Source organism: Sardina pilchardus, chromosome 17, assembly GCF_963854185.1.
Source record: "Sardina pilchardus chromosome 17, fSarPil1.1, whole genome shotgun sequence".
In the NCBI taxonomy this organism is placed as follows: Eukaryota; Metazoa; Chordata; class Actinopteri; order Clupeiformes; family Clupeidae; genus Sardina; species Sardina pilchardus.
The window spans coordinates 1,894,162-1,907,298 of NC_085010.1; the positions used below are offsets into that span (position 1 = coordinate 1,894,162).

General features: G+C 43.4%; 1 protein-coding gene across 1 annotated transcript in view; it reads left to right on the forward strand.

The window, feature by feature from the left end:
* snd1 (staphylococcal nuclease and tudor domain containing 1) overlaps positions 1 to 13,137 on the forward strand; it is a 139,592-nt gene that overhangs the window by 62,645 nt on the left and 63,810 nt on the right. Inside the window, exon 16 of the mRNA XM_062517759.1 lies at positions 1,209 to 1,318. Coding sequence (XP_062373743.1) covers positions 1,209 to 1,318 — 110 coding nt within the window. The remainder of the gene's footprint in view (positions 1 to 1,208; positions 1,319 to 13,137) is intronic.

Consider the following 13,137-nt stretch of genomic DNA (forward strand, 5'->3'; position numbering starts at 1 on the left):
GCTCCAAGCAATTTAAATGCTAATCTGGGACTATTTACGGACTATTAAAAGGTAATTGAGTTGTTTCATTTGTCTAGGCAACTCAGTGCAGCTTTTTAAAAAAAGTAGTATTTTTTTGTGAGCATTGTCTGCAGGCAACCTTTATGTGTGCGCGCGCATGCACATGTTTGTGTATATCCTTTAGTGAGGTAGGCTTGTTTTCCTGCAAACACAACTATCCTTTACCAAGATCTTTTTATCTCTTTTGCGAGAGATAAAGATGATTCTTTTCTGATTTTCCTGTCAGGTCTGCTGTAGATTATTCTCTACATCCCCATGCGCTGGTTTGATGTGTGCATCAGTTGCTCCCGGTGTTTAGAATCGATTCTTTGTGGAAGAGTTCACCTGATAAATGAAGACTAATGTGCCTTTGTTAGGGGGAGGTTAAAAGGTACTCACCTCCAAACCAGGCCATGGCTTGCTCTGCATAAATCGATCACCTCTGCTCCCATTGTGCAAACTGTGCTGGATAGAATAGAGGTGTGTGTGTGTGTTTGTGTGTGTGTGTGTGTGTGTGTGCGCGTGTGTGTGGGTGTGCACAGGCATTAAGAGAGGGTTCAGTGACAACTTGAACATTCTGTCCCATCTCTGAAGTCATGTTTTTGTTCTGAAAGCTTTTCTTCTGGCTTCTTTAAAGATGTGCGCGCAAAACTCATGGCACAAAAAGTGCACCTCTTATCATGTGGGGTTTCAACGTTTTTTCTATAGCAGGAGGAGCATTTGGAGTAAAAATGAAGGATTGCCTCTCCTTATTTCATGTTGCATATTACACCCACATTTTATTATTACAGGCCATAGCCCACATGCCAGTTTGCACAGTTAGAGTTCATTTCTAATTTGTTTATAAACTGATTTAGATATGTAGTTTGTGTTTTATTGCCATTTAAATGTCAAGGCGGTGTTCAGAGACACACACTTTCTCACCTCCAAGGGCTCCGTTTCAATTGGTTCCTTATGGAATGGTGCAACTGTCCATTGCAATGTGCCTCGCTTTTTTAAAAGTGAGGCTTCTAAAAAGCCTCTAAAGAAAGCTCTAAAAGAGGTGCTCAAAGTTCAAAATAGTTCAACGTTTGAGGTGGCGTGTTTTCAACAATGGCGCTGTGTGACCCTTTCATATTGGTCTTTAGGTATTGAGTGTTCTCATGTGACCCTTTCTCATTTGTCTTTAGGTATTGAGTGTCCTCGTGGCTCCAGGAACATTCCAGGCAATATTCAGGTAGCAGAGCCATTCAGTGAAGAGGCCATGCTGTTCACCAAAGAGCTGGTTCTACAGAGAGAGGTAAGGCACGCGGCTATGGGCTATGCTGTGCTATTGGACATCCATTTCCATTCCATTTCCATTCCATTTGCTTCTCTTATGTTGCTACAGTCAAGCCCCCCCCCCCCCCCCCCCCCCAAAAAAAAAGAAAGAACACACACACACACACACACACACACACACACACACACACACACACACACACACACACACCCCATACTACAACTGTCACCACCTTAGATACACCCTCGGCTCGCGTTCTCCTCTTTAAGTCCTATCTAAGTGTCATTTATAGGTGAGCTTGATGGAAGATTGACTATTTTAGCTCATTGATTACAGCTCATAAACCATAGGTGGAGGTAAGGGGTAGTAATTTAGCCCCCTAAAGAATCCAAAGCCCCCATAAGCCTCCCCTTTTAGTGCCTTTCGAGTTAGCAGAAATGAACCCTTGAATTGCTCCTCTTCATCCCTCTTTTTTCCCTGAGTGCCCTGCTCCATTTACCCCCGTCTCACTGCTAGCTGCCCCCCTTCTTTCTTATGGAAATGCCACTGTCTCCCCTGAATGGAACCGCTAAATGAGCGTAACCTAAATTCAAGGACACTCCTCTGTCCTTCTCCCTGGATCACTCTCCTTTTACCCTTCTTTCTTTCTTTCCTTCTTTCTCTCCTTTCTTCCTTTCCCTCTTTCTTTCCTTTCTCTCCTTCTTTCTTTACTTCCTTCTTTTATTCTTTCTTTCCTTTCTCTCCTTCTTTCTTTACTATCATCTTTCCTTCTCCCTGGATCACTCTCCTTTTACCCTTCTTTCTTTCTTTCCTTCTTTCTCTCCTTTCTTTCTCTTTCCATCTTTCTTTCCTTCTTTCTCTTTCCATCTTTCTTTCTTTCTTCACTCCCTTTTCTCAACTTTTCTTACCTTTTTATTTTCTTTCTTTCCCTTTCTTTCTGTCTTTCTTTCTGTCTGAGATTCCCATCTCTTTCCTTACTTTTTTTGAGAATGCTCTTGTCCGGTTCATTCCTGATTGTCATGGAAATGCTACTTTTGGCCAGAGGTGCAGCTGAAGTAGAGCTAAAAAGCTGGCTCTGGAAATGTTAAAGAAACTGCTCTCAAAAGCACTCTGGGAGAGGAAAGGCATTAGTAACGGTGCCGCTGGAAACAAAAGGAGCTCAATTCACACCATTTTATTTGGTGTTTCTTCCATTTTTTCTAGACTATGTGGTCCATCCCACCAGGCTAGAAATCTGAGCCCTGTTTGTGTCAGTAGGAGCATAAGAGTGACTGAACATCCTGCAAGTATATTTGTGCTTGCGTTGAGTTGTGCTTGTGTGTCGCCTGCGTGTGCTTCTGTCTGAATGCTTCTGCTCACAGGAAGACTTTTATAGTTGTATTTATCCTCATTTGTTGTGAAGCTGAGAGTGTACTTACAAACAGCAGGTTATGTAAAGTCTAGCGTGTAGTTGTGATCTGGGACCCATGCTCTCCTCCTTACCCCACTGTCCAGATCCCATTGATTTCCCTGCACAGGGACTTCTGGTGTGGGGGGACAAGTAGGGCTGGGACAGTAACAGTATTAGCTCAATACCGCGGTTATGTGACCCCTAGTGTGGGTCTGAGTCTGAGCTCATCACAGTCATCTGTGAAGCATTGGCCGGCACATGTGTGCACATAGTGTGTCATGTCCATGTTCAATGAGGGATCATCTAAACTTCAAAACTTATCATCAAAAGATGAAGCAGACCCGACTTGGGGAGTGCAATGTTCCAACATTCTGTTTGTGTTTACTATGTGCCAGTTCTCCCAGGTGCTCTCACAGTCGTAACACTTTTCTATTCTCTCTGTTCAAACTTGATTTGCACAAATAGATTGAGAAGATGATAGACCCTAGGACAGAGGACTCTTTGTTTTTTGTATGTTTGTTATGTGTTGTAAATCATTCTAATCCATAGTATGCCAGTTATATCCAACCATTTTTGAGCCCACACACGTTTGAGTTTTTGCTAGAATTGCCCCCCTTCCCTTCCCCTTTATATATGTATGTGGGATATGAAAATAAAACTGAATGGCATCTGAAGAGACTAGAAAGTCATATAAAGATCACCGATATGGAGAAGGAGTGTAGTGTTGAAAATCTGCCTGCAAGCCAGGGGTCAAGCTCAATCAGTCTGAGGCTTCTTTTTAAAAGAGATTAACACAAGCCTCACTCCCTCAGCTCCTCTTGATTTACGCAAGCACGGCTGTGTGGGTAGAGGGCCTCGCCATGGGAGGCACACAGGAAACAAGGTCAGGAAGTGTGTGTGTGTGTGTGTGTGTGTGTGTGTGTGTGTTTCTGTCTGTTAGAAGAGAGAATATGTGTGATGGCACTGGTGGAGTATTCGGCATAAAGGAGGTGTGAGGTATATAAAGTTTGAGGGTCCAGTCAGAGGTTGTTGGGGTGGAAGGGGTCCAAAACAGTAGCTCCAGCTCAAGTTGGCTGGTGAGTCATCCTCACACATGACGCTACAAATGCCTCACTCTCCTGTAGATCAGTCGGCACCAATGACCTTTATGTTCAAACCGTTTACTGGATTGTTGGGGGATGTGTCCTCAAGCGCATCAGGATTGTGTGTGTGTGTGTGTGTGCATGCGTTGGTGCACATGCGCATATGCCCGCGTGTGGTGGGTGGGTGTCCATGACTGCGTGCCAGTGCATGTGCATGGGCATGTGCACACGTATATATGCTCGTGGTGGAGCACGGCGCACCGTTTTGGACATTTTCTTCCCGATTTTCTTGGAGCCACTCGATGCATCTCTGTGGAGATGTGCACCCTTCTGCGGTCCTCATTGCCCGGGCACAAATGAATTGGATTTCTCTTAGTATGATGCCCGCGCATTGATTTGTGAATAGCAACCAATGATGTGGCACTGCTGCTCTCCCTCTCTTGTCATCCCTCATTTCAGTCTCTCTCTGTCACCATCATCTGATCACTCCTCTCTTAGCTTGTGTCTCAGTCTCATCTCTCTCATCCTCAATCAATCCTCCAGTGTCATCTCTCTCCCTCTCTTTCTGTAGCTGTAGTGTGTGTCACTTTGTGGTTTGTTTGAATAATTGATGGAAAGCTGCGCAGACAGTACAGTGTGCTGTGGAGTTCCCAGGGGAGGGCTTGTGTGGCACCATCAGAGCCAAGGAGAAGTTGTCAGATCTCCTGTGGTGTCTGGCCCTGCACCCCATGCTCCCCCACCAGACCCTCAACACAGACCACGGGTACGATTAAAGACCCCACATGCCCTGAGAGACCTATAAGCCATACAGGTGTGCAGACTCCTCACCTTTTGGCAGAAATTCGCTGTTTTGAATCCAGTGAGTTGAACTTACAACTGAGTTTACAAACCGTGTGCAGACGCGAATGTGTCTTGAGGTGTTGTCAGTCAGAGCCCCATTCAAATCTTGTCTGGTCCAGCAACGAATGTGTGAATGTAGCCCCTATGCATTCACCACACATCAGTGGAAGCTAATTGTTGCCGCAGACTCAACGTGAACAGAACACTGGCGTCCAGTATAGCCTCCCTGTCTGTGGGAGCGCAGATAGATGCATCTGAAATGTCAGGTGGGATAGTGATGTGAGCTTGGCGAGGAGAAATGTCTAGGGATGTCACAGGTGGGCTGGTTAAAACTCCTATTTAAGGACGGTGAGATTAGTGTAGCAACATGGTATAGGCTGTTTTCTTTTATTGTTGTTAAATATAGTGGTATTGGACAGAAATATAGACATAACGTTTTCATTTGATGAACAATACATGCAGTTTGGGCCATCTCGATTCTAGATTGACAAAAGGTGAAGCAAATAGGCAGACTTTATCAGTATAGCAAAGGCTCATGTGAATAACTAAACAATCAAATTAAATGCTCCTAAACTGGGCTGGTGTGTTTTGTCGAGTTCAGAGGCAAAAGCAGTGGTGATTGAAATGATCATGCTGTCTTTAAGAAACATTCAGTGGCCTGATCAGTAGTCTACAGGATACAGTTTAACATAATGTGATATGTAATGTAAACATTGTTCAAACAACTTTATTGGTTGGTTAAACATAATAGCATAGTGCCACAATCTGCGAGTAGCCTAGGCTGCAGGTTAAAACATTTCGAACCATTTTTAAAATTAAAACCTAGTCTACCGTATTTTATAAAATAGTGTTAGTCTGAAATAGTGTGTGTCTCAAGCATGTTTATTTATTACTTGGTTTGGTCCAACAAATATTCAGACTTAAAATCCTTATTCTAATAGTTTGTCTATACATTATCCCACTTATTATACCGCTACTTGCCAAAATAAACTTCACATGATCTCTCTCTCTAAATTCTCTCTTTATATTTATTTGTTACCACTTCATTGCTTTTTTGGCTGAGAAACAAAGAGTTTGCAACACATGAACTTGAACCAAACATTCTTTAGAGCACAGCTGATCAACCACCTGCTATCTCTTTTCAGTGAAGTTTCATTTCAGTAAGTCACCGAACCACCTGCAGAGTGAAATGAAGGACATTAATCAGGAGCACAAAGCCCGTTGCCATTGACAGCGGTCATTATATGTTTCAGCGGTCATTCCATGGTGCATATTTGACCGTAGAACTGTGGGAAAGCCCATTCAAGCCAATGGAGCCTTCTGCTAGCATGGTGAAGAGCCGTATAATAAGATATGATACTCAGTATTCATTATCGAATGCTTAGCTGGAATGACGTTTTTTCCCTATCATGCCATTTTAAGGGCAGGCCTACTTTATTGATTAAGGGTAATTGGGCTACACATTTTCTACAGGAATATCATTTTTGAACGAACACTGCACTAGTTGGATTATAAAGCATCTAGTGTTTTGATGTTCTCTCAAATGGTAATGCTCGATCACATGGTTTAGTGAATATTGAGCTAAGCTTGACTTTCAAAAATGTTACAATCTGTTAGAAACATCACAATTCAAAATGTTTCCCCAGATCGTTCAGCTCTAGTGGAGCCCATCGTGACACCCCTTTGAAATAAGAATGAACTGATAAGAGTCCAGACCTGTCCAATATACTGCATGTGTGTGTGCGGCGCACGCAAGAAAGATTTTTCATCAATGCCAAATGAGCTATGATGGAAGTGTCACTGATTCTTTGTAGACCTTGGTCTGACTGGTGATTTTGTTATCTCACCATCTATTAGGAATTCAAAGGACATTCTGCTGTGACTCTTCCCCTTAGGGAAGGGTCTATGTGTGTGCGTCATTGTGTGCATGCGTCATTGTGTGCGTGTGTGTTTAAGTGTGTGTGTCTGTCTATCTGTCTGTATGGTGTAAAGCTTAACTAATGCCTCATCTCCTTATCATCAAATGAATCACTGGTCCTGAGACAGAAATGTTGCTTTTTTACATCCATTGTGTTTGCATGGCAGGTAGTCCTCTCACTCTCTCACCCTCACCCTCACTCTCAACTGGCCCCCCCTGCGTCTGTTCCTAAATTCAATCTGACATGCTCTGCACTCTCCGAGAGTGTAACGCTCTGCATAAACAAATGATCATTCTGAATGTACCAACGGTTAAGTGTGCTGGGAGCGCTCAGAGTGGCCATTTCCAAGCGCACCCTATAGAGTAGGCTCCATTCCCTCTGGTGTACACTGTAGTACTCATCCTTCTGTAAAGCTTCTTGCTGCTGCACAGCGTTTCTCTATTGGGATTCTACCACCCCCTTGTGCCCTTCCTCCTGCCGTACCTACCTATCTTCCTCGTCTTCTTTGTTCCTCGCTCTCTCTCTCTCTCTTTCAGCGGTCTCAAACCACCTCTCTCTCTCTCGCTCTCCATCCTTTCTGTGTCCCCTCCCCCTGTTCCTTACTGGCGACCTGGAGACTGCAGCATTCTTAGTCAAGCTATGAAGCGAGCTGAATCACACAGGATATTTTTAACTGCCAGTTGGTCAAGTTGTTCAATCTCTCTTTTCGCTCCCTCTTCAGTTACCCACCCCCCTTCACTCACTATATCCATTATCCCACCTCCATCCCTCCCCCTGTCCATTTCATTGCCTTGTGTGAGAGGCCTTTTGGAGTTGACAGTGTGTTGCTAAGTGACTGATACAGTAGAAAAATGGCTAAGAAAGAGTGAGGCAACTGCTATGCTTTACTGTTGTACAATAAAGCCAAATGATCTTGTTTCCATCTCAATCGTGATCTCAAACGGCCTCACTTTCCCCCTCTCTCACTTTACTCCAGCCAGGCGCTGCTCTGGTCGCTCTCAGCCTGGTGCTGTTCGTGGCGTGACCAGGCTTGCTGGCTCTGTCACTGCAGACTGTGACATAACCTCCCCCCAGGACGTCAGCCATTTGATTTGTCCTCTCTCGCTTCACTCTGACCAGTGCCTCTGACACGGTGTGTGTGTTTGCAATGCTTAGCAGCAGATGAAGTGGGCCCTGTTCAAATGAGTGCAGACGGGAGGGTGGTGCAGTGGGGACCGCGGATGGGTTTGAACTGGCCCACAGTGACACTTGAGTGGAGACGGAGACCGAGTGCTCTCTGTGGAGGACGCGCTCTCTCTCTGTGGCTCTGCAGAGGGCCCGCTGTTTTGTGCTAATAATTAGCCTCGGAGCAGTTTCTCCAGAAATAGCAGCAAATTAAAATGTTGTCATTATTAAAACTGCAGAGAGGTGGATTCACTTCAGGTGGTTTAGTCAAAATGTCTCTTTCACTCTCCTTCTCTCTATCCCCACACAAATATGTTTTCAGTTAGAACATTGAAATAGCCATATTTGATTGAGGCTGGTTAGCCAGTTAGCAAACCTTTCTTACACCCATCAGTGTCCTGTTGAGATGTGGAACAGCCCTCTGTGTCCTTCCAAAAATACCAGATATCCATTGAAAGTAAACTCCTCCTCCTGTGAATGCTTTCCTCCTACAAGTCACAGTAATTGTGAATGTGTGTGTGTGGGGGGGGTTTAAAAACAGAGAGAGAGAAAGAGACAGACAGAGAGACACACACTCAGGTCCTTCTTTCCGACAACAAGGTCAGACTGAGGAGCAAATGGAATAAGCGGCAGCCTCTCATTGGTGGGTTAGAGTCCCTGCTGGCTCTCGCCTGATCTCTGACCTCTCCCATGATGACCTGCGGAGGTGATTGGAGCTTTGTCCTCTACAGTATTGTGGGCATCTGAGTGTGTCCTTACAGTACTGGAAACAGAAATGTTTTCCCCTTTTCCATCTTTCAACATATCCGCAAAAAAGTATAATTTGATTTACTAGTTAAGACTTTCTTACATTTGCGTGCAGAGTGCACATTATTACAGAAAATGCCCCTCTAAAAAGCCCTCAGTGTTATCTTTGAGGTAGGAAATACTTTGCAGGGCATAATTTCCACTCTGTCTAACTCCCAAGTGCCACACTGTAGAGGTTTCCATGACAACAAGATGAGTTATCATTGATCTGACCTTGTGTTTCCGGGCCCAGGCTCACCTTTCCATTTGCCCATTCTACACAAAGCAGCTTTCAAGTTGGCTCCCTTCTTCCCTGTGTTGTTTGAGGTCTCTTGGCCCACTGCTTCCTCCTCCATCCTCCCTGCAACCTTCCACTCAGAGATGGGTTTTGAGGAAGTGTCCACCAGTTTAAGGAAGGCTTTTAGAAGTTGTTATTGAGAAGCGGTCGGCTCTAGCCGACGACAACTAGGTTCAGCGCTGCAGGTTGCCAAGGCCCAGTCAATGTGCTGCTTGGCTGGGCCCTTTTTATCCATAGGAATCAGCTCTGTGAAGGAGTAATCCTGTGCTAGCTTACCCCAGCACAAAGCCTGACCTCTCCTGGCTGCCAGGACACTCGGAGCCTAGAGAAAAGGGTCTAATCTCAGCCACAGCGTCAGCGCTTTCCCCCCAAAGCCTCCCTGGAGTGGGAAGACAGCAGTCAAAAGGAAGGGCGAACGGAGAGGATCCTTCAAAGGCTGCATATCACTTGGATACTGAATAGCCTAGACAAACTTCACTGTTCTGTAAAAATAGTATTGTTGTTATTGTGTGTGTGTGTGTGTGTGTGTGTGTGTGTGTGTGTGTGTGTGTGTGTGTGTGAGAGAGAGGGAGAGAGAGAGAGGGAGAACACGCAGAAGAGAGTTGAGTGCAAATTGGTTGAGGTTTTTTGATTTTGAGTCTTCTTCTCAAGGACTGTGTTTCATTAAAAGGAGAGAAGAGTGAGGTTTCAGTCATATCAATATCCTTCTTTGGCAAATTTAGATATTGAAGTTCCTTGTGTGTAGCCTCTTGACACAGACAGACACAGACAAAAGCACCAAACTTTTGCTGTCTTTGAGTGTCTGTTGATCTGATATGTTTGAGTGGTGCCTTGTTAAAGCTCTTAGAAAAAGATAGTTACTACATTACTTACCCCAAAGTTTTAACCCTGAAGTTGTTTTTGAGGTTTGGTTCCTAGGTGTGTGTGAGAAGGTCTGTAATAGTGCAAAATGGTTTTCATCCAGGAGACAAGGCCAACAAGTGTAATTGCTAAAAGGGAAGCATGTCGACACGCTAATGTTGATTGTATCTTGACAGACACCCAGTTCAGTTGCTCCCCGTCAGCACAAGTCCTTTTGCTCTCAGTGCACACGTTTAGCAAGCCTACAAGCAGTCACTCCTCACATCGCCTTGTAGTAGTGGCGAAGCAAACCACTCACTCGTATCATGTTTTGCTAGGAAGTTTTTATCCCTTGTCATTTGAGAATGTAGTTGGTTGTTGTAAAATGGGACTATAAAAATAAAAAGGGAGCAAGAATACCCTTTGCCACGCTGACATTTGAGCTCAATTACTCTAATGTGCACATTAAGACAGAGCATGCATTTGCACTTCTGCCAGCGAGCTCTTTGAAATGGAGCTTATTCACGCTTCAGTAAGGATCCTCAGCTGGAGCCCTCTGCACTGGGAACAGCAGCTCTGTTGCACCACAACACACATGGCAGGGCTCCTGCCTGGAATCAGGGAAGATGTCTCAGAACAGCCAATGCATGCTGCATCACCACAAGCCCATTTCTCTGCCTGCAATACATCCTCCACCAATACAAGAGGTATATCAGACCCAGTATAGTGTGTTTTGTGTTTTATTATTTTTCTCTTTTTTTTTTGATGGTAGCACATTCCCACACACGGTTGGCATATTACTCCTGTTGTGGAGCTTACTGTGAGGTGTGCAGTTTAGTGTGTTGGTTGTGAGCATCTCCTGCACAATTTTAATGATTTTCTTATAGTCGCGCTTCCAGTTTGTAAGATTTGTGCCAGGAGAACAGAAAGGCAGAGGCTCGCCAAGATGTTTGATTCACCCCTCTACTACACTGCAGTGAAGAGGCTGACTTAACAGTGGCTCAACAACTGGCTTAAATATGGAGTTATGCTTGTAAGCAAGACTTTTCATGCAACCCCCTCAATACTGCACATGTGGAATTGGGGGCCACTTACAATTTTACATGTTTGTGCTATTTTAGGTATCATAATGTAGGTCATTCATGTCAGTCTTAAAATATCTCCACATTTTAGGTCTCATTGAAAGTGTCCAATGTTGAGGCACTTCTTAATATATCCCTTTAGGTTACTACAATTGTTGTGCAACCCCTACCAGCAATGCCCAAGCTCAGAAGCCAGTGGCTGTCACCCACTCAGATTTAGGTGTTTCTAACCTCATTAATGAGCCATCCTCTTCTGCTGGGGCGGAAGGCAAATGTCAACAAGCTGCAAGCTACCGTTTCCCTGCGCCTCCCCCAGGCAACTGGCTTATGATTAGAGAGGAGCATTCACAAATGACCGAGAGCAGCGGAATAAAATGATAACGTTAAAAGCCAAGTGCAACGTGTGTGCGCATTACATCTTTGATGTATAAGATTACCTTTGTATTTAATTAGACAGCCTAATGACAAGGAGGTGTGTGGGCTTGGGGGGAGGGGGGTCTGTTGGTGAGGGGGCTATCTAATTATAAGTACCCCCTGCAGGGAAACGTTTTCTCCCCATCTTCGTGGGACTGACAACCAAATAAGTGGCGAGAGCTGTCTTTGGTGAAGCACTCATTAACAGCTGAATGGAGGCTGCTTTGTTCTATAGTGGCATTCTTTTCTGCAAGGAATTGGTCCTGCTGCTGTCCTTGACTTAACATTGGAGGATACAGGTCGATAACAAAATCAATCTAAATCCTATTTCGGTGTGTGCATACTGCCGTTTCTTACCCTGTAGTATACTAAAAATCTGTTCTCACTGCAAGTGCACAGAATGCTCATACTTTCATCAGTGGTTAGATCTGTCAGTTGTGTTTGTGTATGTCTTCTGTTCTTCCATGTTGTTCTTTTGTTAAGTAATAGAGTGTACATGTCTCTATTTAGAGCTGTGTGTCACAGCACAAGTTGAAATAATGTATAAATAAAACACACAGAACCCTTTTATGCCCCTGCCTGCTATGGGCGGAGGCATACTGTGTGAGCCGTCTATCCTTGTCCATCCTCCTGCCCATTTTCACATTTTCATCAGCATTGATTTATGTAGTTATCATAAACGCTACATGATATTTATTTTTATTTTTTTCATATCATGAAAAAAATATTTTAAAAAGTTCATCCATATGATTCATTTAATGTAATCTGGATTCATTACACAAAACATGTCAAACCTTTTTTGGTAGAAACTTGATTATGATGATAGTGGTTTACAGCTCATTGAAATAAAGAATTAAAGAAATAATTTCTAATATGGAGATGTTGACCTAAAAATAGCTCTAATCAACTAATTAAGTCAAAACACCAGCAGGATTTTTCCACAATATTCTATTTTTTTCTTTAAGATACACCTATAGGTTGGCACGTTCATGGGGTTAAAAGTAGTTCTGTCAATGGCATTCATATGCCAAGCGGAGGCATACTGTTTGACATTGTGTGAAGCTGATCTTCTTTGTCTTTTCAATTTCAAAACAATAGGTTTGCTGAAAACTCCACCTTTTATTCATGTCCCATGTTGACTCCTTGCAACAGCATAACTATATCTTCATATATTGGATTTGAATCTTTCTTTCTCCACATCTGCAATTATGTGCCGCTCAATAGCATTGGTGCTCTAAATTGCATCACTAAATACTATAATTAGATGAGCAGAAATACCTTAACTCTTCTAAGACTGCACTGCTTTTAAAACGGTTTATTAAGGGTATGTTCATACTTTGCATCTTTTGTTATGCTGCCAGTGTCTGTTTAAATTGTAAACCTATGGAATAGCCTACACCTTGTTTTCAAACAGTCAAGAGTCTTTCTTTGCATATATCCAGGTGTCTTAGTTGAAATAAATTTACCTTTTCTGAAAAAAAAAACCTTGGAGCTCTTTTTTGACAGCTGACTAATTGTAAGCGGAATAGTGAGATGTCCATATCCCATAACAACCAGCAGAAATGGAGCCTGTAGTGGTGGAGAAATGTATTATATTTTTTTGAGCACAGTGAGCTGTGACAAAGGAAAACTGGACATGTCCCAAAGGTTCTGGTTAGTGTGTGTGTTAAGTTTACAGCTTTTAACTCACATTAGTGTGGCAATAAAAGACTCCCTCAACTACTTTTCTGAATAAAATGCTGAGGACAAATATAAAATCTGATTGAAAAAGCGCTCAGCTTCGCTTTTCTTGTCTTAATGCCAGGTGTGAACATAGCCTAACAGTGTACCTCATGCCAAATAGAGAATACTCAATTACACATGCACCTTTTTTCCCTTCTTTTTTCCCCTCTTTTTCAAAGATCTCATACCAGCAACTGTGGTTGCCACAAGTTTACTGTAAAAGTAGGTTGACAACGTGCATATATGGCAAAACAGCAATGCATTGTATTGTATAACATAGTGGCACGCTTTTAGAATAAC